This window comes from Notolepis coatsorum (genome assembly GCF_963971535.1).
Source record: "Notolepis coatsorum genome assembly, chromosome: 4".
NCBI lineage: Eukaryota > Metazoa > Chordata > Actinopteri > Aulopiformes > Paralepididae > Notolepis > Notolepis coatsorum.
Genome location: NC_140168.1, coordinates 79,419,294 through 79,445,229, shown reverse-complemented (window position 1 = coordinate 79,445,229; position 25,936 = coordinate 79,419,294). Strand labels below are relative to the sequence as shown.

General features: G+C 42.0%; 1 protein-coding gene across 2 annotated transcripts in view; it reads left to right on the top strand.

The window, feature by feature from the left end:
• Nucleotides 1-24,635, top strand: part of cdc42se1 (CDC42 small effector 1) — a 121,958-nt gene extending 97,323 nt beyond the window's left edge. Inside the window, exons 4-5 of one of the 2 annotated variants that reach the window (XM_084313269.1) lie at nt 14,260-14,328; nt 18,315-24,635. In XM_084313269.1, the coding sequence (XP_084169395.1) occupies nt 14,260-14,325 (66 nt within the window). In that variant the 3' untranslated portion in view covers nt 14,326-14,328; nt 18,315-24,635. The remainder of the gene's footprint in view (nt 1-14,259; nt 14,329-18,314) is intronic. The other variant, XM_084313270.1, reaches the window with a different exon arrangement.
• Nucleotides 24,636-25,936: the final 1,301 nt, after the last annotated feature.

The following is a 25,936-nucleotide window of genomic DNA, read 5'->3' as shown; positions in this document are numbered from 1 at the left end:
GTTGGAACCTATGGAACCCGTTCTAGTGACTGGCTGGTCCTTAAGGTCCAGTTTGCTCGGAACAGGGTAAATCTGCATTTCGCTATGATGCTCCTCTAACTCATGGAAGGAACTCCAACAGTCCTTAAAGTGTGAGATTCTCCCCTCTGAGTTTAAAAGCTTGATCTCCTTTGTCAATCAAGTTGTACGTGTTCTAATTGAGCCTGTGTGAGTTCTAGACCCTGGTTTGACTCCTCACTCCTCCCCCTGTCTCAAACATCTCTCCTGAATAATAACCATATACATAAACATAATATATGTTTTTTTGTTTTGTTTGTGATGTTTTCATATCTCTATATCTGATGGTTTTTAAGTTGGGAGTGAATTCAGTGTGAACTTGTGGTTAAATCCCGGAGAGGTTGTGTACTACTTTTCAGCCAGGTGTCAGATGGAGTACACGCAGTACATTCCAGATGGCGTAGCATGCATGTGTACAACTGCATGTACATCGGTTGTTTGAAGACTTTGTAAACAGGCTTTTGTCTCAAGTTGTCAATTCTTTATTATGCTTCTTTGCCTTGTTTTCAATACATTGATTTGACTTTGACAACAGTTTACATGACTAGAGGTTATGAGGACTTTCATCTCTCTCCCTCTCTTATCCTCTCTCATCCCCTCTTCCCTCTATCCATTCGCTCTCTCTCATCTCTTATCTGTCTCTTCCATCTCTCTCTCTCTCTCTCTCTCTCTCTCTCTCTCTCTCTCTCTCTCTCTCTCCCTCTCTCTCTCTAAATCAGGGATCAGCAATAGGCGGCCCGCGGGCCGAAATGGGCCCGCCAGCAATAATTTCTGGCCCGTCAGGTTATTTTGAGAATATGATGTTTATTTTACGCACAGGAAATATTCACTCGTCGTGACGCCAGAGTGTCTTTGTGAAGCTGTATCTATCTATTCATCATATGGCTGTCACTATAGCCAATTGAAATGCTAGAAATGGTCACGTGGACTGGGAGAACCAATGGAATTTCACTTTCACGTCCGCGTTTGGGATGCCGGCGAGCGAACGTTTGCAAAAACAAAACAAACGTCTTTGAATAACTTCTTTGCAACGGGGAACTACCAACTGATGAGCCAGAAGAGGAGCCTACGACCTATAAAGCTTCTTTTAATAAACAGGAGTCATTCTTAAAATACGGGTTTATCGCAACAGGTAACTCTCGCAATAAGCAACCGGTGACTCTCGCGTGTTGACATGGCAACACGAGGAAGCAAGCAACTGTGTTCAAGTTGGGTGGGCATTCAACGCGAGTGGACATTTAACATGTTTCAAACATTAGCATGGATTTTGGAGGACCGAAGCAGAAACAATAATAAGTCCAGGACAGGGCTGCCTGCAATATGGTGAGTGTTGTGTTTTAATAATAATAATACATTCGATGTATAATACACCAGCCGTGGTGCTTCAAATCAAATGCACCCTACTGATCTCGATTTATAATGCGAGCACCTGCATTAAAATCAAATTACTGATCTGTTCATGTGTTATGCACTGTGTGAGAGGCACTTTATAATAGAAAAAAGACAGTGCAAACATGTATATGTCGTTTTTTTTTGACAGTTCAAAAAAATTCACTATCATTGGCCCGGGACACAATGGCTTGGGGAAAATTTGGCCCGTGGGCAAACCTAATTGCAGACCCCTGCTCTAAATGGTCTGCATTTATCTGCACTTTTATCCAAAGCGTTTTACAACTTATGCTTCACATTCACCCGTTCACTCACAATCACAATATTATTCCCCTGGAAATTCAACCTGCCAACCTGGTCATCTGGAGCAGTTAAGGGGTTAAGTGTCTTGCTCAAAGACGGAATCGAACTGGGAACCTTCTGATTACCAGGCGACCGCTGTACAGTACCTCTGAGACACCTGTCGCCCCCCCGGTCTCTCATCTTCTCTATACTCTCCATCCCTCTCTCTCTCATCCCCTCCTCTCTCTCTCATCCCCTCCTCTCTCTCTCTCTCTCTCTCTCTCTCTCTCTCTCTCTCTCTCTCTCTCTCTCATCCCCTCCTCCCTCTTTTTCATCCCCTCCTCTCTCTCTCATCTCTCTCATCCCCTCCTCTCTCTCTCATCCCCTCCTCTCTCTCTCATCTCTGGCCCCCCTCTCTCTCATCCTCTCCTCTCTCTCATCCCTCTTCCCTCTCCTCTCTCTCTCTCTCTCTCTCTCTCTCTCTCTCTCTCTCTCTCTCTCTCTCTCTCTTTCTCTCTCTCTCTCCATCAGGCGTGGTTCCAGAGTTGGAACAGAGGGGACTGTGACAAACAGAGATCTACAGCTTTTGAATGAATGACACCCTGTGTGTGTGTGTGTGTGTGTGTGTGTGTGTGTGTGTGTGTGTGTGTGTGTGTGTGTGTGTGTGTGTGTGTGTGTGTGTGTGTGTGTGTGTGTGTGTGTGTGTGTGTGTGTGTGTGTGTGTGTGTGTGTGTGTGTGTGTGTGTGTGTGTGTGTGTGTGTGTGTGTGTGTGTGTGTGTGTGTGTGTGTGTGTGTGTGTGTGTGTGTGTGTGTGTGTGTGTGTGTGTGTGTGTGTGTGTGTGTGTGTGTGTGTGTGTGTGTGTGTGTGTGTGTGTGTGTGTGCGTGCGTGCGTGCGTGCGTGTGTGTGAGGATTCCCTCAGTCAGGCAGGAAGTGTCAGACAGCAGTATATCCTTCCTGTGCCAAGTAGCATGGTTCTATTTTGACATGGCGTACTAACTCTGCCTCTGCAGGCCCCGCCCCTTTCTCATATCCTTGTTAGGCGGAAGATTGGGATTCTAGAACTCTGTAGGTTTCTGTGACCCCGGTAGCCGCTGTGACATTGTCGTTAGAATGTCTCGCCGCCCGCGAGACTGTAATACCGGAAAGGGTTAAATGGTTCATGGGCACCTGGGAGTGGTTCGGGGGCCTCCACTGCCTCTAATAGGTTTCCAATAGAGATGAACCGATACCGATATGGGAACTGGATATTGGGTCGATACCAGGTTAAAATAGAGAACATTTATCCCAACACTTACTATATGTATTATGTGAGTAGTATGTGTATTATGTGAGTAGTACGTGAGTATGCATGTATTTTACTACGTGAGTAGTATGTGAGTATGTATGTATTTTGTTATGTGAGTATGCATGTATTTTACGATGTGAGTAGTATGTGAGTATGTATGTATTTTGTTATGTGAGTATGCATGTATTTTACTACGTGAGTAGTATGTGAGTATGTATGTATTTTGTTATGTGAGTATGCATGTATTTTACTACGTGGATATAGTATGTGAGAATGCGTGTATCTTGCTATGTGAGTAGTTTGTGTCCGGACATGTATTGTTCTGTGTGTGAACTCGTTTTCCAGGCTTTTAAACCTCTTCTTCTTCAACCGTTTCCTCGTTGAAAGGTCAGACTTGCCCCAATACTGAGACAAAGCTCCATTGATCGGAGGCAGTGTGCTGTGACAGTTGTTCAAACAGAGGAGGCCGGTCGGACCGCAGGGCTGTGTCTTATCATGACCCGGAGTTATGTAACACACTGCCTTATAAAACGTCTGACACAGGGAGCATGTCTGCTGATCACCTCTCACACAGGTAGACATGGTAGGGATGCACCGATCCAACTTTTTCAATCCCGATACTGATACCTGGTGGGCTTTGGGTATCGGCCGATACCGAGTACCGATCCGATACCCATCGTTCAATTAATAAACTGTAGGCCTCACTGTGTGGAAGAGACTGGGATAATTATTTTGTGCAAGGCAACATCAGGCTTGACTTAAAACATTACTTTCCTAACTTAGTGAGACAGAATGTAACAAATTAACACATAGATATAAATGTACTGAATTGTTATTTATTATTTTATTTATTATTATATTATATTATTATAATATACCTCTGTGTGTACCTCTTACACAGGTAGACATGGTAAAACATGTCTGATGTGTACCTCTTACACAGGTAGACATGGTAAAACCTGTCTGATGTGTACCTCTCACACAGGTAGACATGGTAAAACATGTCTGATGTGTACCTCTTACACAGGTAGACATGGTAAAACATGTCTGATGTGTACCTCTTACACAGGTAGACATGGTAAAACCTGTCTGATGTGTACCTCTCACACAGGTAGACATGGTAAAACATGTCTGATGTGTACCTCTTACACAGGTAGACATGGTAAAACATGTCTGATGTGTACCTCTCACACAGGTCAACATGGTAAAACCTGTCTGATGTGTACCTCTCACACAGGTAGACATGGTAAAACCTGTCTGATGTGTACCTCTCACACAGGTAGACATGGTAAAACCTGTCTGATGTGTACCTCTCACACAGGTAGACATGGTAAAACATGTCTGATGTGTACCTCTCACACAGGTAGACATGGTAAAACATGTCTGATGTGTACCTCTTACACAGGTAGACATGGTAAAACATGTCTGATGTGTACCTCTCACACAGGTCGACATGGTAAAACCTGTCTGATGTGTACCTCTCACACAGGTCAACATGGTAAAACATGTCTGATGTGTACCTCTTACACAGGTAGACATGGTAAAACATGTCTGATGTGTACCTCTCACACAGGTAGACATGGTATAACATGTCTGATGTGTACCTCTCACACAGGTAGACATGGTAAAACATGTCTGATGTGTACCTCTTACACAGGTAGACATGGTAAAACATGTCTGATGTGTACCTCTCACACAGGTAGACATGGTATAACATGTCTGATGTGTACCTCTTACACAGGTAGACATGGTAAAACATGTCTGATGTGTACCTCTCACACAGGTAGACATGGTAAAACATGTCTGATGTGTACCTCTCACACAGGTAGACATGGTAAAACATGTCTGCTGATCATCTCTCAGATAGACATGCTATTCTACAAAAAAAACTTTTGGGGGAGTTTGTGGCCCCTTAACTCATTCTTCGCCGGCCTATATGACCAAATTAGAGCTAGCACGCCAGCGCTTTAATCAATGGGAGGACGGGGAAATTTGCGAGTGCTTAAAATATATCTTAAATTATGGCTATGGGTCTAATACACCCGTCGCTTATCAATGACTTGCTTGCAGTCAACATGTATGGACGGATTGTTTTTTCATCAGTACATTTCCGTTTTATACCGTTTTGAATACGAGTATAGTTTTGGAGATTTCTAATAATTCCAGAGAAATACGCGATAATAGCCCTTTAGTGGAATACACTAAACACGTTTAAATTTTTCGGCTGATTTATGAATCGTTTTTCAAATAAACGCTAGATTATCGATAGTATATGTGTCCTTATGCACGATACAAAAGCGGGCTGAAAAATCGCTTATCCGTGCCTTGCTCAGCACCAAACGGCACGCACACACACACACAGACACGTTGTGATCGCTATGAAAAAAACATCTGATTAACCCAAGACTGGTAACATAGAGTCCTTACCTCACATCAGATGTTCTGCAAAAAGATTAATACAATTCCTGATCGTCCAAATATCGATTGCGTCCATTGATCCAACGTTATAGTCCAAAACACATAATCCACGCTGATCCCAGTCCCCCCAGTCAACGTGGTACAACGATACTGCATGCCCGAGAAGCAAAACCTGGACTGGACTTTTTTTTTTATGCACATCCCCAGCCAATCCAATCCAATGATGTGCAATACCATCCGGGAGACGATAGGCGGCGGTATTTGCCCTTTTGCGAGCTCAGACCCATTCCCAACGATAACATCAGGCTGGATGGATGAAAATGAATGGATATCGCTAATAAAATAAATAACGATTAAAACCTGACTATACTTGTGATTGGCGCTCAAGCGATGGCGAGTTAACCCGACTATCATCGTGACTGGCGTTGAATGAGTTAAGACAGAGACATATATTAACTTGTGGGAGAATATTGATACAACATGATATTATAATACTTTCCCCCACGATATTATATCGATTTGTGGTTTCCAGTGTCGTGATATTTTTCGTTGTATTTTTTCTCAGAAAGTAAATTTTTTTTGTTCTATTTACTATGACATTTTTCTATCAAATATTTCCGACATGAAATCAAAAAATATTGCAGTGTTTATAATATTGCAATATATCACAATATGACCCAAAGTGACCCTGTGTATCATATCGCCCTGCTTACAACTCCTCAGCGTTTTAAATCATAGACAACTTTATCCCTCAGACTATTTCACACAATCATTTAGTTTATAAAGTATGATAATGTATTCATCTTTTTTGTGACCCCGAGTCTTAAAGGGATATTTCACTACACTACATGCCGTTAAAATTCATCAGATCGCCGTGCTGTTCACACAACACAACTCTCTCTCTCTTGTAACCAGGAATCTTGAAGTTGTTGTGGTTTGCACAGTACGTGACTGATCAGCGACCAGGAGGAATCCCTGACGAGTCTGTCTGGTCTCCAAACTATGTTTTGTCACAAGAAAACACAACAAGTGACAGGGGTTTTGGTCATGGAGGTATTTGTTCTGGTCAGAGAAAAACAAATACTGGAGAAAGCACAAGGCACGGTTTTAATGGTTTCTCGTTTTCTCTGAGAGAATGAGCCGTCATTCTTTCCTTGTCTGGGTCAAATCTTTTCCCATGTCACACCCACTGCCTGGTGTCAGTCTGTCTCTTTATCTGTCCTCCTCTCTCACTCATTGTGGATATTCAGAATCTGGAACTCGTATTGCCAAATTGTGTGATAAATACAGCTTTGAAGTTTGTAAAATGATTAGGATCCTATGAACAAGCTAGTGGAGAACAAAGCCAACTTGTCAACCTCACTCTGGTACTGGGCTGTATAGTATCTCCCAGATCTCTACCCATCCCCTTTTGAAAACGTCCATAAAACCATGAATGAATGACAACTAATAGCAGAGACACACTAACACACTGACACTAACACGGCAGGATCGTTGAACATTGTAATAGACTGAACAGTTACACAATGTTCTTGTTCAGCTTCTATTTATTCTGCTTGCGGTCTCTCACTAGTTCAAAGTCAATGTAACTCAACCACAGCAGAATGCTCTCATTCTCTCTCATGTTTCTTTTGTCATTTGAATTATTACCTTTCAAAAGAAAAAACATTTGCTTTTTATATACATCAGAAATATGATATTTAGTCAAAATGAATGGAAGTGAATGAATGACACCTGGGAGGAATGGTGGTGTTGACAGCCGACGACAGGGACAGCAGTGGTCGCTAGCTTACTTGTAGATGACCTTAGATGGAGGTAAGAAACCCTGCTAATGTTGGCATATTTACAGTTTTAAATTTGTATTCATTTATAAATGTATAACTGTTGATTTATATGCACTGTCCCTGATCAAATAAACTGAGTAAACTAAACTAAACTAAGACTGCTGAAATTTGACAAGTTCTACTAAAGTGAAATATCCCTTTTTTTTTTATCAACTTTTTCTCCTCCTATTTTTCTGTATTTTTCTCCCATCCCAATTTAGTCGTTATGCCAATTCCCCCCTCCCCTTCCTGGTCGTTGCGCGCATTTTCCCCCCACTTGCCGGTCTAGGGAGCCCTGAAGTCTATCACATGCTTCCTCCGATACATAGGAGACAGCCAGCAGCCTCTTTTCACCTGCCAGCGAGGACTCTCACTGGGGAAGTGTAACGCGTGAGAGGAACACACTACCTTCGTCAGTTCCCTCCCTCGCTGTGCAGGCGCCCTGACCGACCTGTAGGAGTCGCTGTTTACAACGACCAGGACCCACCCCACCGGCTTTCCACCTGCTGACACTGCCAATTGTGTCAGTATGGACGACCAACCAAGCCGGAGGCACCGCGGCAGCCGGATTCGATCCCACTGTCTCTGCGGTGGTAGACAGACGCTTAGTCTGCTGCGCTACCCGGCCGCCCAGTGAAATATCCCTTTAAAGTCATGTCACAACCCCCAGGTTGAGTAGTACAAAGTGTTAACCCTTGACATATCAGACACTGTAGGTTGGAGGACAAGGCGTGACAGTCTTTCAGATTAAAACCATTGAGTTTATTGTTTATAATATAAAAACGGTGGTGATATTTCAATATGTTGACCAACTTGACCGTCATCAGACCTTTCTACAAAGTGAAGACATGCTCCCTTTGAAAAGGAGGTGTTTTTAGATTAGGCAGTAGGACAAGGGTCACCATAGGTTAGGGTTAGGGTTAGGCATTTAGTTTGCGTTAGTGTTAGGGAATTAATGTACAATATCAAAAGAAATGTCGTAATAGTTACTACAGTAATATGTAGTAATATCAAGTAGTGTAGGTGTATGGGGAAGGAGTGACCCCTCCCCCTTTCTCCCTTTGTTACCAAAGCAGTAGAATATAATATAACAACAACAACAATAATAATAATAATAATAATAATAATAATAATTGCAAAATAAAACACAATAGTTTTTAGTATAATAGTACAATAGTATAAAACAAACAAATAACACAAGTTATCATGCCGATCACAGAATGCCTTAAAATAAATAAATACAAATAAATTAATGGAAATAAATTATAAATATTAATGAATACAATTAAATACAATTACAGTTTGTTGTTACAATATTGTGGAACTGATCTGAGTGTTACTATGTTACAATATGGATGTATTATCTTGGTCATCATGGCAGGCCATGGCATTGTGGTGAGTTTAATGAATTCTGGCACCTCCCCTAAACATAGATGTACAAGTTCATCACTTGTTTTATCTTTCATGAGATGGGTCTTTGGCTTTAACTTAGCTAAGGGAGCTAGGTATGTAGGGCAGGAGAGGAGAATGTGTTATTTCGCAGGGGCGTAATTAACGCAGGGGACATGTCCCAGGCACTTTTTCAGAAGGCAGTTTTTGTCCCCTGCACTTTTTATTGACATAATGTTCGTTTTTTTTCTCAAATGTATCCAACAGTAAACATCCTAACCATGTCCAGCAGTCATAGTGTATATTTTCAGCAATACGTTTGTTTACCAATAGGTTAAAGTGTTATTAATGAAATATGAGTTTAGGAATTGTATTCAATAGATAGCGAATTTCGACCGGAAATAAATTTGCTGTAGTCATTATGATGAAGGAAAGACAGGGCTTTCAATGAGCGTTGAAATTTCGAAAAACTACATCTGCTAGGGTTCTCCAGCTTTCTGGAATCAAATGACTTTTTTATTTCTCTGGATTATATACCACAAAACTGAACGTTATTGGCATAGTTTGGAGCGCAGTTAGTGTGTCTACTTTCTGTCAACATCAACAATCCGCATTCCAAACGGTTTAAAAATGGCGGACCTGTTGCAAAAAAAAAAGCTGACTGTATTTACAGTATCATTCTCGGTTCTTCATGCACGCCTGGTGATATTAAATCCAAATTTAACTCTGCCATTGAAAAGAGTAGATTTGGCCCAATCCATAGATGTGCAAGTTGGCTATAATAAGGTAATTTATAAGCCTCATATTCTATATTCTATAATAATATTTCAAATTGCATGGGTCCGGATAGCAGAATTCAGTACTGTATCTACAAAACCTTCTGTTTAATCATCTTCCCTTTATTAATTTCCTTAGATTTTCTGTACACGTGATCTCAAGTAGGTACTGAACTTTATGTCAAAGATGCAAAGAAAAATCATAATTCATATTCTCCTTTGTTTCATCACAATTTAAGCAAGCCTAGTAATATACATACTATTTCTGACACTGGGAATACATTCCCTGAGATCCATAGATGTCCCTAGATACCGAGAACATGCAAATGGGCCTTGTAGAAGTGGAGCAATCTTCCATTTACTTAGGTATGTATTTTTAGGCGGATTTTCAGAAAATAGGGCTCCGGGCTTAAGAGGTTAAAAGCTTCTAGGCTGTTGTTTTATACATACAGTATGTTTATCTCTACTTGACCCTCAAAGCGCACCACATTGATGCATTTAAAATTCTAAATGTTCAAATTTTTTGCCGGCCCACGCCCCAAATGTGTCTCCCCCCCACCTTTGAAAACAAGATTACACCCTTCTAGGTATGTAGGGCTGGGGCTAGCCATGGTCTAGCATGGTATGGTTGGGTTTGTGTCTCCATTAGCTATGTTCAGTCTGGTTGGGGCTAGCCATGGTCTAGCATGGTATGGTATGGTTGGGTTTGTGTCTCCATTCTGTTTCTTGTAAACTAGGCAAAATGCACACCACAAACTGGTAGACAAGCTAAAACACGATGATACAACAGTCCCAGCCTGGTCTGGCCAGGTTGTGAAAGGTGTCTGTCTCAGCCAGGGTCCAGCCAGGTTTGGCAAGGTTCTAAAGACAATGGAGATGCTCACTAGTCAGACAAGAAGATCTATACAGACTAGCTCACCTAGCTTAAAACTCCGGAAGAGGTGTTTTTGGGCCAACAGCTAGGCTATCTGGTCCGTATCCGCTTCCATGCATTTGTGCTAAGCTAGGCTAGCTTCCACACGGATGGCTTTCTACTGAAGGCACAGAAAGGAAACTGGTATCTATCTTCTCGTCTGACTCTGGAGAAGACACGGCTGTTCTATCGATTAAATGTTGATGTTTTCCATCACATTGGCTCGGTGGAAGCAAGCTGTGAGCCAGCGACGTTGTGAGTTGTCGGGTTACGACCTTGGCAACATGCCCGTCTGTCTCCTCCACTCCGCAATGTCTAATAAAACCAGGAAGATCCCGCTCCTGACCCGTGTCTCATGTCATCCTCTCTCTCTCTCTCTCTCTCACACGTTTCCCGTCCGTCTCCATTGTTTTCTACGATACCAAAAACCCAGGAGGACGTTCTGTACTCTGTTTATCAACACCTCGCAGGCGCTGCCGGGAACTCGCACTGACGGCATCCGTCAGAGTGCCTGTAATCACAGTAGAGAACACACTGCTGGGTGTTCTCAAATAATTACCAGCGTGTTCGAGAAGGAAGGAGAGACGTTAGCACGTCTCCCTGGTTTCCATGGCGTGTTCGCTTAGCAAAACAATATTATTTTACCTTAAAACACAGCTAGTTTAGGACAAATACCGTAAGATAATCTTAAAAGAACATGTCGACATTTTGGGAAATAAGCTTATCGTCTTCTCCAGAGAGAGACAATAAGATAGATACCAGTTTCCTCTCTGTGCGTTCAGTAGAAAGCTATCTGGCTTTCTACTGAACGCACAGAGAGGAAACTGGTATCTATCTTCTTGTCTCTCTTCTTGTCTCTCACGATAAGCTAATTTCCCCAAATGTTGGCGTGTTCCTTTAACAATGGACTGAATTTATAGAACAGCTTATATCCAAAGCACTGCAATTTATGCCTCACATTCACCCATTCACTCACGGCAGAGACAACCATGCAAGGTGCCGACCTGCTCATCAGGAGCAGTTAGGGGGTTAAGTGTCTTGCTCAAGGACACACCGGAATCAAACCGGGAAGCTTTCGATTACCACTCTACTTCCTGAGCCACTGTCACCCCGAATATAGAAGTATTCGTACAACTGAACCTGTGACATTTTTGTAGTTAAATACAATTAGAATGCCATGAAATCAGTTGCAGAACACACCACACATGATCACAGATGTTGTTGAGATTGCTTCATGTCTTCACATTAAGCTACGTTAATCCATCACAAAACAGAGATAAAACAGGTGTAAGGTATTACTGGCCATTGGTTTATTGTTAAATTAGGACCTAATGCAATCACATGTTTGCAGAGACAACAGCTCTGCTAACGGACAGTGTCCGTCAGTCTCCAAAAGTTCATCCATCAAAACGGACACAAATCAGCCCCTTCTGACAAGCGAACGGTCCTCATTGAAAAATTATTAAAAGTGAATGTAGACGGTAGGGCCGGCCCCCGATCGAAAGGAGCCGTAGTCGACTGCCAACCTCTTAGTCGAATGCAAAAAATATATATAAAATAAGAATAATAATATATATTTTTTTATCATTCTTTCCCAAACCAAATTGGCTTAGAAGCGTGGCTAACGCTAATAGCGCGCATACCAGCGAGACTAACTGCCTAAGAAAACGGGCACAGAGGCACTGAAAGAGGATTTCACCCGTCTAATGAACACACTGACTAGACAAAATCAAGATGTATCCATCAGTGGACCAATTGCATGCTTTCGCAGAGGACAAGAAGCCTTCAGTCGACTCCTTCAGACATTAAGCACCCCCCACAGCCCAGATAGAATGATAAAGTCGACTATACAAATCCTTAGTCGGGGACAGGCCTAGTAGACGGACAGACACAACAGATCATTGCAGCCGGGCCCTAAAGTCATCTTTGTAGATCGTTTATTTGTACATGGTGACCGTGACACAATGCCCCTCCTTCACAGCCATTTTGAAGAGCTTCACGTTCAAGTTGAAATAACCCATGTCTGTTGCATGCTGTGTGTGTAGTAAGCAGTATGCAGTGTGCGTATTCAGACCTGCCCCCCTATCTATGGCTCGACTCTGTACTACTAGTATAACGAATGACATAACTGCCGGAGTAGAACAGACAGTGGGTTGTCTTCCTTTAAGCTGAGGTCATAGTCGGATTCTAAAGGAAATGCATCCTCCCTCCCTCCCTCCCTCCCTCCCTCCCTCTATCCCTCCATCCCTTTCTCTCTCTCTCCCTCCATCTCTACCTCCATCCCTTTCTCTCCCTCCCTTCCTCCCTACCTCCCTCCCACCCTCTCTCCCTCCATCCCTTTCTCTCTCTCTCCCTCCCTCTCTCTCTCCCATCCCTCGGGCCCTCTCTCTCTCTCTCCCTCCCTCCCATCCTCTCTCCCTCCATCCCTTTCTCTTTCTCTCTCTCTCTCTCCCTCCCTCCCCCTTCCTGTCTCACTTCCTTCCCTGGAGTGTCGAGCACTGAACGTTAACGGAAATCCTTTAGTAATAATAATAATAATAATAATAATAATAATAATAATAATATTTATTTGTATACTAAAAGCACCTGTGTAAAATAGTGATTGATTTCTTCTCCCAGTCTAATGATGGTTTCAGTGGTGTTGCCAGCGGAACAGCGTGGACCCAAGTGTGTTTCCAAGTGTATTTCCAAGTGTATTACACTTATTTCCAAGTGTATTTCCAAGTGTATTACACTTATTTCCAAGTGTATTTCCAAGTGTATTTCCTATCAGCTATTGATATTGATATTGATATTGATATTGATATTGATATTGATATTATCAGCAGACACTGCAACAGGAAAAACACTTGGGTCCATTTGAAATGTTTACGTTGTCAAGTTGAAATCGTGACATCCTTGTTAGGACATTCACTGCTCACGTTTCTAATCCCATAGTGAGCTCGTTGTCACCTGAGAGGGTTAACCTACAGTGTCCTGGTGTGTTTTACCTGCTGAAGGAACACGCCGCTGTCCCTAGAGTTGGAGTGTAGGACCTGCGTGTTGCATGTCTTGGTTTAGGATTACTTCCATTAACCCTTCCACTACCACACACTACCAAAGGGTTACCCTTTCACTGCGACAATACAGAAGGTTAACCCTTTCACTGCCACACGACAAAGGGTTAACCCTTTCACTACCACACTACAGAAGGTTGACCCTTTCACTACCACACTACAGACGGTTTAACAGGGTTCCCACAGGGTCTTAAAAACTCGTATGTTTAATCATTAGAATTTTAGGACCTTAAAAGATCTTAAAAAGGTCTTAAATTGAGAGGACGTGGGCGACGTTTGTGGGGTTCTTGAAAGGTGTGAGAATTTGAAGGAAAGGGATAGGAGAGATGAGAGTTGAGGGATAGGAAAGGAAGACAGGTGGAGGTGGAGAGGCCGAAGAGGGTTTTTTATTTTTATGATTTCTTATTTCTTATAACTCATTTTACTGTATTTAAAAAAGAAAAAAAATTATGTTTGTGTTAGTGTCAGTTTAAACTATGAATAGGGAAGGGAGGGGGTTGAAATGTATTTTTTTGTCCTGTATTTCTGTCCTATATGTGTGAAATTATTTTTTAAATACAATACAAATATTGTTTAAAAATAAAATAAAAAAGGTCTTAAAAATAATTTGGATAAGGAAGTTACTTCTGTGTTGCGATAACTTCTCTGTTTTCTCTTTTGCCAGTATGGCTGTGAAATAGGTATTAAATTATATTCAAACTTGTTGAAACCGGCAGGAACCCTGATTAACCATTATGTCTGTCTGTCTGTCTGTCTGTCTGTCTGTCTGTCTGTCTGTCTGTCTGTCTGTCTGTCTGTGTCTGTCTGTCTGTCTGTCTGTCTGTCTGTCTGTCTGTGTGTGTGTGCGTGCGTGCGTGCGTGCTTGCAGTCAGGATCAGTGCAGCAGATGCGGTCTAAAGGGCCCAGCATGAATGGCAGGAACAGCCTCTTATAGCTGGTAAGAACACTTTAACCCTTTCACTACCAAATGGTTAACCCTTTCACTGCGACAATACGGAAGGTTAACCATTTCACTGCCACACGACAAAGGGTTAACCCTTTCACTACCACACTACAGAAGGTTAACCTTTCACTACCACACTACCGTCTGTACGGTAGTGTGGTAGTGAAAGGTTAACCTTCTGTAGTGTGGTAGTGAAAGGGTTAATAAATACAGATCACTTTGTCACTGTAAATACTGGATTAGAGCGTTAACGGATGTTTTGAAGAGTTATTGATAGAGAGATCCTCAAGCCTGCAATCATCAAGCCACTAACTAACTGCAGGTTGATAGACAAGAACAAGTTACAGGTTGAAAAAACCCTCAGCTCTGAACTAGGCAATCTGCACCTGGCTCGCTGATAACAAACTATCATTACACCTGGGTAAAACAGAGTCCATTCTCTTCGGTTCAAATAACAAACTCAGCAATACCGACGGCTTCTCAGTTACCGACGGCTTCTCAGTTACAGTGGGTGACAATATTGTCACAAGGAAAGATGAAATTACCTACCTGGGTTCCATCCTAGAGGCAAATCTTTCCTGTGACAAAATGGCATCCAATGTAATAAAAAAAAGTCAACCAACGAACTAGATTCTTGTACCGGATCTCCTCTCTGGTAAACAGGAATACCCTGAAGACTCTGGCAGGAGCACTCATTCAAGGGTACTACGACTATGCTTGCACCTCATGGTACCAAAGCACCTCAAAGGCGCTAAAAACAAGATTACAAACATCACAAAACAAACTGGTCAGACTACTGCTTGACCTTACTCCTAGAACCCACCTCACCCCTGCCCACTTTGACTACCTAGGATGGCTTAGAGTAGACGACAGAGTACAGCAACTTGCAATGGGCCTGGTCTACAATATACACTACACGACTAAGGTACCCATGTACTGTACATGTCAAAATACTTCCCAAAGGTCAGTGAATACCACGACCACAACACCAGAGGGAGCTCCACAAATCATGTTAAACCCAGATTCGGCTCAAACAAGGGACTAAACACGTTTCGCAATTATGCCACATCAATGTGGAACGCCCTACCCACAGCTGTAAAGGAATGTGAATCACTACCCACTTTCAAAACCACTCTCAAAGAGCACCTACGAGAGACTGCAATTAGAAACTGGCCCCTGTAAATATCCTAACACAACCCCCTCCAATGTACAATAAATGTCCTATTAAACCCAATAATACACGAGACCCTCTTCTTGGGACCAAGTAAGGTTTCGTCGATAATCCAATGTACAGTTTCCCCCCCCACACCCCACCCCACCGACCCAACCCCCCCCTCCACCCCACCCACCAACCTCCTACCTACCAACCTCCTCCAATGTACAGTTTCTTCGTCAAATGTATATACTCTCTTTTTTAGACTCTTCTTGTATCACAAACAGTACTGTATTTGTAAATCTTTGTAAATTTGTAAATCTGGTATGTCATAAATGTATAGATGTAGCAGTACTGTCTATCTGTATGTCGTGTATGTCATATATGTTATGATGAATTGAAAATGGGGGACCCTGATGTAAACAAGACGAAAGTCTTTCTCTGGTCTGCATCCCCTTGTGTATTGAGCCGTACTGTATTGTACCCATTCTGCAATCTGTTAATACAATTTTCAATCAATCAGACCTGTCCAAAAGTGCTGAATATCAGGACTATTATCCTATAATAATAATAATAATAATAATAATAATAATAATAATAATAATAATAATAATAATAATAATAATAAATATAGCCGCAAGATGCAATCAATGGGTTTCAATATTGATCATTAAGATTGCAAAATATGTTCACACACACAGTTCAGCAGTGTTATGAAACATGTCCTGCAAGTTTGTAGCGTTGTACTGTAGCATTTGTAGGGTCCCCTAGTGGTCGATTTTAATGAGATTTTCAGGGTATGTTTCCGGTACTCATGTGGATATATCCTGCATATTTGGTGATGATTGGCCTAACGATTGTTGACTTGCATCTATTTATCTGCTGAGCCACGCCTTCATGAAGTTAATTGGTTAATATCTTCAAAACTAAAAAAGATATCAACAATCCTTATACTAACTTTAATAAATCTCATCAATAAGGATCCACAGCAAATGTGGTAGTAATCGGACCTATGGTTTAGGAGGAGATGTCAAAAATGTGTTTTACATCAAATCCAATATGCCGGAAAATCCAATATGGTGGACTTTATGGGTCCTTGAGGCAAATTTGTAGAGGGCATAGATAGATATGGATGTCTGTATCAAGACTCACGGTGTAGGAGTTCTGACCATTCAAAGTTCAAAAGGTTGTCCTTTAATTATAGCGCCAAGTGGGGTCGTATTTGTTGGAAAGCATTTACACACAACTTCCGACCAATGGATCAAAGTTCATGTTGCTACCATTGAAGTTGCTACTGAAGATTAATAAAGACATTTTTTTATATATATTAAATTCACACAACAATAGGGTCTCTGCACACTAATAAAACGTGTTTAATTTTGAATACAGCTGCAAGGAATCTTTTTTTGATGAACTATACAGTGTCTATATATAGTGACGAGCCTGGTGGGGTTCAGACTCGCCACGGTTCAAATACAAACAAATTAGAATGTCCACATGAGCAATATCAATCAATACAAGTATTTATTGAATTCAAGGCAGAATCCAGCGGGGAAAAGCAAAAGAATGGTCGTGATTCAGTCCGAGGGTCAAAAACACAAAACAGGCTCGCTGACAGAAAAAGAGATTGTTCACTATTCAGGGTAGTCGTCCGGTCCAGGGTCAGTACACAAGGGGGTTTCTCGGCCAGTCCAGGGTCCAGTACACAAAGAACACCTACTCGCCTTCACCTCTCCTCTCACTACCTCTCACCTCACAACTCAGAATACTACAATCTTTCTCTCTCAATAAACAACAACTCCAACCTCACCTCCGCTCAACTTACTCCTAACTAACCTAGTGGCTTTGTAGTGTGTGGGTCTGGGCGTGTGCACGTGAGATGTGGGTGGACTAATGATGCGCAGGTGTACTATCAGTACTAATCAGCTACATAATTTTCTCTACTCCTTCCGTGGCAAAAGTATCTCCCATCCTTCACATATCCATGAGAGGGGGGGTGAGATCTGCCATAATATGTTTTATGGTAAAAATGCCATAGCTTAGCATGGATCCATGACGGTATACCTTCCAGTCTTAACACATACACACACATGTGTACACAAACACATTCATGCACTCAAAGCATAGAACTAGTCAAATCACACACACACACAGGGTTCCTCTTAGGGTTCCTCAAGTATGTTCTGATCTAATGACTGGATGGTTCTTAGGGTCCATCAAGTATGTTCTGATCTAATGACTGGATGGTTCTTAGGGTTCCTCAAGTATGTTCTGATCTAATGACTGGATGGTTCTTAGGGTTCCTCAAGTATGTTCTGATCTAATGACTGGATGGTTCCCTCCAGTATCTTCTCTCTGAAGCTGGAGGTTCTCTCTTCCCTTGGAATGTTTAAAAATTATATCTGACCATTGTGTAACTTTTTTTTTTTTTTTTTTTTTTTTTATGTTCTATGAATATTGCTGTTTTATTGTCTGAGGGAAACCTAAAAAATGTATGATTTTAAATAAAGGTTGAAATGAAATGAAATACAAATGCAGTCCATTGACCATAGAAACCAAGGGGAGGCATCCATAATGTTGGACACTTCCTTCTCATAATACATTTTCTCCATCTGTTTAGAAAAGATAATAATAATAATAATAATAATAATAATAATAATAATAATAATAATAATAATAATAATAATAATAATAATAATAATAATAATAATAATAATAATAATAATAATAATAATAATAATAATAATAATAATAATTATTATTATTATTATAATTATTATTATTATTATTACATTTCATTACAACTCTCTGTCTTGCTGTCTTTCAGAAATACAGTTGATGGACCAACCAACCCAGAGAGTCAAGATGACCCCCTCCCCCCCACTCCTGGTCTAACCCAAGCCTCCATCTCCATCCCTTCCAACCCTAATCTACCAGCAGCCATCCCAGAACACCTCTGATCCAGCAGCGGGGGATCGACGGAAGTGATCAACCCACCGGTCTGATGGGACTATTTGGCTGCCGTCTCTGTTAGCGTCCATTTCACATTCTGCCTCTCGCGAGGAGGATCATTTCACACGTGCCACAGCCTGAAAAGGCTGGTAAGACCTCCATCACTGTGTACTCCATCATCTACCACCGTGCCCAGAGAGGAATCTCATCCCTGGCCACGAAGGGGGGAGTTTTTGGGGCCTTTTTTTATCGTGTGTGAGGTCAGAGAGAGACTCGTCCTGGAGCTCCTCCATACCATGGATGACCGGACAGAAACCCCTCTCTAAAGACAATGACTTCATCTCCCAGCCTGCCTTTCAGCCCCACCTACTTCCTGTTTCACCCCAGTTACCCCCCCCCCCCCCCCCCCCCCATTCCAAAGATGACTTCACTGGACTCCAATTCCCATGATCCCCTCTGTGTACAGTTCAGCATCCTGATCTCTCCTGATTGATTGGCATACAAAGGAAGTCGTTCAATTCAGAAAAGACTTGATTCCCTAGTATTATCAGACTTCCTTTTCAGTCTCTCTTCATACAGTGTCCCCAGTGGACAACAATGTGACTACATATCCCACAATCCATTTCAAACCCGAAGATCCTTAAAATACCTGGCTGTTCAGCATTGTTGTCGAGTAGACAAGATTGATGTTTTACCGTCATGAATCATGTATAAACCAGTGATTATCCCCACAAACATTAACTCTATTTAGAACAACACAGCTCATCCTCTTTTCTATTGGTTTGCCCGCCAGCGACGACATCAATGGACTCATGTGAGTTCCCAGGGTGCATTTCAGTGCGGCCCCACACCTTGTCCGTTCGCTGATGGATGATTCATGAGTCTTGCTTTAGAAGGGGGGAAGTCCCCCAGATTCCTGTCTTCTACACTGGAGACTGGACCAAACTGAGAGAGTGTGTGTGTGTGTGTGTGTGTGCGTGCGTGTGCGTGTGTGTGTGTGTGCGTGTGTGTGTGTGTGTGTGTGTGTGCGTGCGTGTGTAGGAGGCTTTTACACAATGGTTTCTATTAGCACGAACGTGCACGGGAGACGTAGAATGACCCCCTTGCGTCTTTCTAAAACCGGACTCTGGAACCGATTGCGCGCGTGGGAGCGGTTTGACAGTATTCGTCCGTTTCAGAGTGTTCTAAGATCCCAGCTGCAAGTGTTCTAACGTCAACTTACCTGTCGCTGTCTGGAGACGGGACGCGGCTCGCTTTCTTACACCGCAGGACATGAAACGCGGTCACAGGCCCGCCGCGTCACCTCTACTGGGTCCCAGCTCAACAAGACAAGACAGCGACGCTCCTACCGTAGGACGGAAGGCTAAATTCCTCGTCCGGGTGTCGAGCAGAGAGATCTTAAGAAACGCTGGGTCGTGGGAGGAGGAGTCATTCTAACATTTCATACCGTCTGTCCGGGTGTGGTGCTGGCTGTGTTGTGATGTGTATCGCTGTTGTTTAGTACCGCTAACAAGATACCGCTCCTAATGTTGTGCTAGAGTGAGATGTGTATTTCTGAGAGAGTATCCTTTGCTGTCAGTCGATGTCTACGAACGACTGCGTTCCTTTTTGCCATGGCAACGAGCCTCCTCGTCCCAATGGCGAGATGCCAGATCCGAGTAATTTCGGTTTGGAGGGAAGGACCTCCCTTGGTCTTGTCACCTGTAACCTCCTCTCTTTTTAATCAATAGCTTTGTTTGAAGCTGATAAGGATCATAAGGAACATAGCAGTTCAATAAAAAAAAAAAACGCTGTTTGATTGGGAGGAAAAAACAGGAACTTACATTGTTTGACCCCACCCACATTCTATCCCGGGTCTTCGGGAGAGCCAATGAGGAAGTCCGTTCTGACAGGAGGGGGAGTGGTCAGGGGGTGTACTGTATCCTGGCACGCGGCCCGGACCCTTTCTTTTTTTAATTCCTGGGGAAGAAAATGTTCCGCTGGCTCTCGTTTCTCAGAATGAGTCATAGAGTCTTTTCTCCCAAGGGCAGTTTCTCACAGACTACCTGTCAGGACATAATTGCGCCCGAGTGTTGTTGCCAGAAGTTCTGCCCTCTTGTTTATAAAGACCGGAGTTCCTTCTCCTCTTCGCCTCTCGCAAACGTGTAATTCCCCTCTGGAGACCGTCGACACTGGAATAGCACTCCTCTCTCTCTAATCTCTCACCCTGCGAGGGTGGAGCCGCAACCAGGGCTGGGTGAGATGTCATGCCCGCCGACCATTTCAATGATCGGAGAGTGGGAAATCTGACGTTTTGTCAAAGCAGCCAAGTCTTTAGCAGCATTCAATACATTTCCGCTGCAGAGGAGCATATGCGCTGCTAGACTTGGCTGCTTTGGTGAGAATGGACCCTCGGAGAGGCTTTCAGATTAAGAAAATTTGGTGGGAATGGCAAATTTTTGTGGTTAATTACATCAAAGGATCTCAATAATTCTCGTAGTATGCATTCACCCTCACATAGGGTAGTGAGGTCTCTCTCTCTTTGATTATTGGTATTGAATTACTTTAGTGCTTTTTGATTATTGAACGTATCGGCATTGTCGATCATTGAATATGTTTGCATCATTGTACAAACCCACTCTTGATATGCATAGTTAGTATTTAATAAGTGCATCTTTTCATTAGTATTGAGCGATCACCTTGCACCTAGCGTTTCTCAGAACAAGTGTTGTGACTTTGGCGCCTCAGGCGTTTTTTTTCTACCGTCTATATAGAAGTATTCCAAGCTGATATTCTGTCTCTGCTCAGAATTTATGATAACCCTATAAATTACAGCTTCCTCTTTTCCCTTATTACAATGTAAGTAGACAGAAACATATATAATATACTGTAAGTTATGAGTTGTCGGACAGAAGATACGAGGATGACTGGAGGTCTGGTATCACTTACAAAAAAATCATGGAATTTCCACAAAAAAAGTCATTGCTACGATGATAGTGACCATAAAATGATGGAGATGCCATGATATTACCGCCAGTATCATGGTTTAACTCGATTACCATCAGTATCATGGTTTAACTCGATTACCATCAGTATCATGGTTTAACTCGATTACCATCAGTATCATGGTTTAACTCGATTACCATCAGTATCATGGTTTAACTCGATTACCATCAGTATCATGGTTTAACTCGATTACCATCAGTATCATGATTTAAATTGATTACCCATCAGTATCATGGTTTAAATTGATTACCATCAGTATCATGGTTTAACTCGATTACCATCAGCATCATGGTTTAAATTGATTACCATCAGTATCATGGTTTAAATTGGATCATACCGTGATGTTATTTAAGTACATAAAATGGTACCATGGTGATATATAACTTTTACCACGGCAGTACCACAGTGAATTATTTATAAGAAGGCTGGCACTGTGGTAAATGACCATGAAACTACTATGATTCTAGTTCATAAGGGTCTGGTCAGGTGAGTGACAGGCATCAGAGGAGCCTTGAGTACAAGCCAGTACAGGCACCACGGCTGGATTAGGACCCCCAGGTACCCCTGGGCACTGAGGTCAGGGGGCCCCCCGGTGGCCGCCACGCCTCACACACCACAGCCATTCAACTCTACCTTAATTATTCATTATTTTGTGCCGTCAAGCTGACATGTCAAATCCAACAGACTTTAATCACAGACACCTATTTAATTTCATTCATTGGTCATGTTATATATTTCTGTGGAATGTAAGGGATTTGTTTTGAATTAATAATAAAAAATAAAAATAAATGAATCAGAGGCACCAGCCTCCTCGCTATTCCTCTCTCTTCTGCCTTCAGATTAATCAAAGTTTGAAATAAAAAGGTTCATGTGTGTTGAAGGGGATGTAGCATATGCTATACGGAAGTCGGGGAGAGACTTCAGAGGTTTAGTCCAAAGTAGAACCGCAGCACACAGATTTAAGGCAATAAACTTGATTATTTACAACTAACGTTTCAACACAGGGTGTGTCTTCATCAGAGTCTAAATTAAGATGTTTATTGACTTAAATCTTTGTGCTCCAGTGTCTCTGAAGTGTCTCCCTCCTCTGAGAGCACCAGACGGGCCTACATTCCATTTTTTGATGTGGGTCGGTTGGAGGAGCATTTGTAACTTCTCCCTTCAAAGGTCGTAACATAAGAGAAAAAAGGAAGCAGTTGTCTAAAGTGTTATCAACAAAAACACTGCTCAGTTTCAATGATGGTCTCTTGTTGGGGCTTGAGAAACAGCAGAAAGGAGTACTGTATTTTCAGCATTAAATTTGTTGTTTGTCTTCAACAGGGCAAAACGTTGCATCGTGTGGAAACATGTGTCATTCATCATCCTTAAAACAACGCGGTAGCGGCATGCTAATAAGCTAACAGCCACCCATCGGACGCTAACATGCATTAGCTCAACGCGCAGATGGAAACGTTCTCACACCGGCGACGACAAAATAAACAACAAACTGAATTTCAAAACGTCACGTTATCCCTTCACTGTGGTGATCTAGTGTAGACATGGCTGGGGGGGGGGGGGGGGGGGGGGGGGTGGAGTGATTTTTGTCTTCCGTTTTATTGTTGTTTGTTCCGGTTACGTAACCTCGTCATCGATATCGCGTGGGGAAGAAAAGCGTTGATGGGCCGTGTTTTCGTTCATTCCTTCATATCGACGTCTGTTACGTAAAGCCCCGTCCCATGACGGCTAACCAGGGCGACGTTCTGTTCTGTTTCATTCATATGTTATTAGATTTAGTTGCTGCCACCACAGCTCAGGACCCAGGAATGAGTTGTGCTGCTTTTGTGTTTTGTTTTTTAAAGAATTTACGGTGTCTCTCTCTCTCTTGTCAGGGTTGGACTTCCCTTTTTGTTTTGGTCTTTTTAAAGATTTTCTTTTTCCTCAAGATTTCCTTACATCTGTTGTTGACTGAATGGATGACTGAGTTCTGTGATTGTTGTTTGTGTGTGTGTGTGTGTGTGTGTGTGTGTGTGTGTGTGTGTGTGTGCGTGCGTGCGTGCGTGTGTGTGTGTGTGCGTGCACGCCTGTTTTGCCCTGCCCCCACACACGAAAAAAAAACTTGATGCAATTAGACCTTTTGAGTTACGTTTCACCCCAAAAAACATCTCAGCATGAAAGATCATCTTCTTTTAACCTTATTTTATCCAGGGAAGGTTTGTCTGAAGCGCTATACTTGATCTCGTTTGGCAAATGCCCTGCTTCCATTCCACACAGTCACAACCTGCCACTGATAGCGATAAATACTCAGCAGCTTTAAGTGCCTTGCTCAAGGGCATCTCGGTGGTAGTCATTCAGGGCCAGGTTAGAGTACACCTTTGTTTCCCCCAGCAATTCTGGGGATTCAAACTCACAACTTATTACCTCTATAGGCTACTGCTACCCCCCCCCCCCCCCCCCAGAAAAAACATTTTCACACAATGGAGCACAGTTGAACTTAGTGCTCAAATGTTTTTGGGATACCAGGGTATCGAATAACTAAAGAAATTGGTATATTGTATTTATAGCATAAGTTATAACTTATAAGACACTGAGCAACGGTTAAATAATTTGTGCTATTGAGCCATCTATAGTTTTGCATTTCAGACATTTCAGGATAAATAACTTAGGTCCTTATGGGTCTCGGTGCTCTGTTTTTTAAACATGGGTTCCGTGTCGTTCTTCATGTTCATTACTACGAGACCGTCGTTCAATATCTTTTTCCCTTTTTAGAGATATCTGGTAGCCATTTTGCACCGATTCATCGCCTCCATAGGCTTCTGGAAACGTACAGTGAATACTTGTGGAGGTTCAAAACTCATGGCGCCTGATGGCACTAATGTGTACAAAAGTGGGGGGTCCTTGACATGAAAAAGATTGAGAACCACTGCTTTAAACCGTATGAGAACAACATCACTGGTAGGAGAGCGGCTGAAGCTCACTGCCGTCAGGACCTGTGGCTGTAACGCCTGCCGTTCTCTGTTTCTGTTTAGTTTCTGTTGCAACAACACAATGCATGCAGAGGCACGAGGATGTCTTAACAGGTGTGTGTGTGTGTGTCTGTCTGTGTGTGTGTGTGTGTGTGTGTGTGTGTGTCTGTAAGAACAGAGAAAGTATTTCAATTATCTCAGACTTGTTCTTAAAAGTGTTTCTACCTGTCTATTTGCTTTACCAACCTGACAGTAAAGCTGATATTTTGACTAAAGTTGTGAGTGACGTCTCTTTTGTTCATGTAGCCACACGGGTCCAGTGACATGACGGCCATGCGTCATACAGATGTCTTACATGTCATACAGATGTCTTACATGTCATACAGATGTCTTACATGTCATACAGATGTCTTACATGTCATACAGATGTCTTACGCGTCATATAGATGTCTTACATGTAATACAGATGTCTTACGTGTCATACAGATCATAAATTATGTCTTACGTGTCATACAGATGTCTTTTACGCGTCATACAGATGTCTTGTGTGTTATTATACAGATGTCTTACGTGTCATACAGATGTCTTTTACGCGTCATACAGATGTCTTATGTGTTATTATACAGATGTCTTACGTGTCATACAGATGTCTTTTACACGTCATACAGATGTCTTATGTGTTATTATACAGATGTCTTACACGTCATACAGCTGTCTTACGCGTCATACAGATGTCTTAAAAAAACTAAAAGAAATAAAAACACAAGGAGTTTGTTTGTGGATCCACCTCCTTCACAGTCAATAAGTCTCTCATGTTAGCGTCCGTCACTGAGGAAGACCAACAGGTGAATCAACAAGAAATATGATGAAACTCAAATAGAATTGCTCACATTGTCCATATGAATGCACAACAAAACAAACTTTTAAATGTCCTATAGATAACATTCAGCCACTAGATGTCACACACTAGAGCACCAGCATGTATTTTATCCAATCAGGTGCATTCCATGTGGGGAAATGGGAAGTAGGGAGAAGATACATGCAACATTCATTCATTTTGGACCTGCAAAAATAAAAATGTGGGGGGGAAAGCGTTATTCCACACCTTTCTAAAAGCTCTGTGGATTAATTTTGGATTAAAATGATTACCCTACATAGAAATGTTATCTATAGCTCCTTTAAATTAATGAAATAAAAGACAATTACTGTGTGCACCTCTTAGAGACTGAGTGAACATTTTCTGGAATGTTGTTATGTTGTTTCTCATGTGGTGCATGTTGATTCTTCTGACCCATAATGCAATTCACTTAACGCCGGTCATGTGACCCATTACTCTCTGATTCCCAATACAACAGCAAATAAAGGCACAACATTTTAGTATATTTTAGATACATTTTTAACCAATGCTATCTTTTAATTTTAATAATTTTCTAACAGCTTTATAAACTCAAATAATCATGAATGTATTCATATAAGTGAAATAATAGATCTCACAAGGAAATATGTCTCAACTTCTGAGACGGCTACACTTCATATGGTGCTTTTGAGCTACAAGTCGTATGAAAGCTGT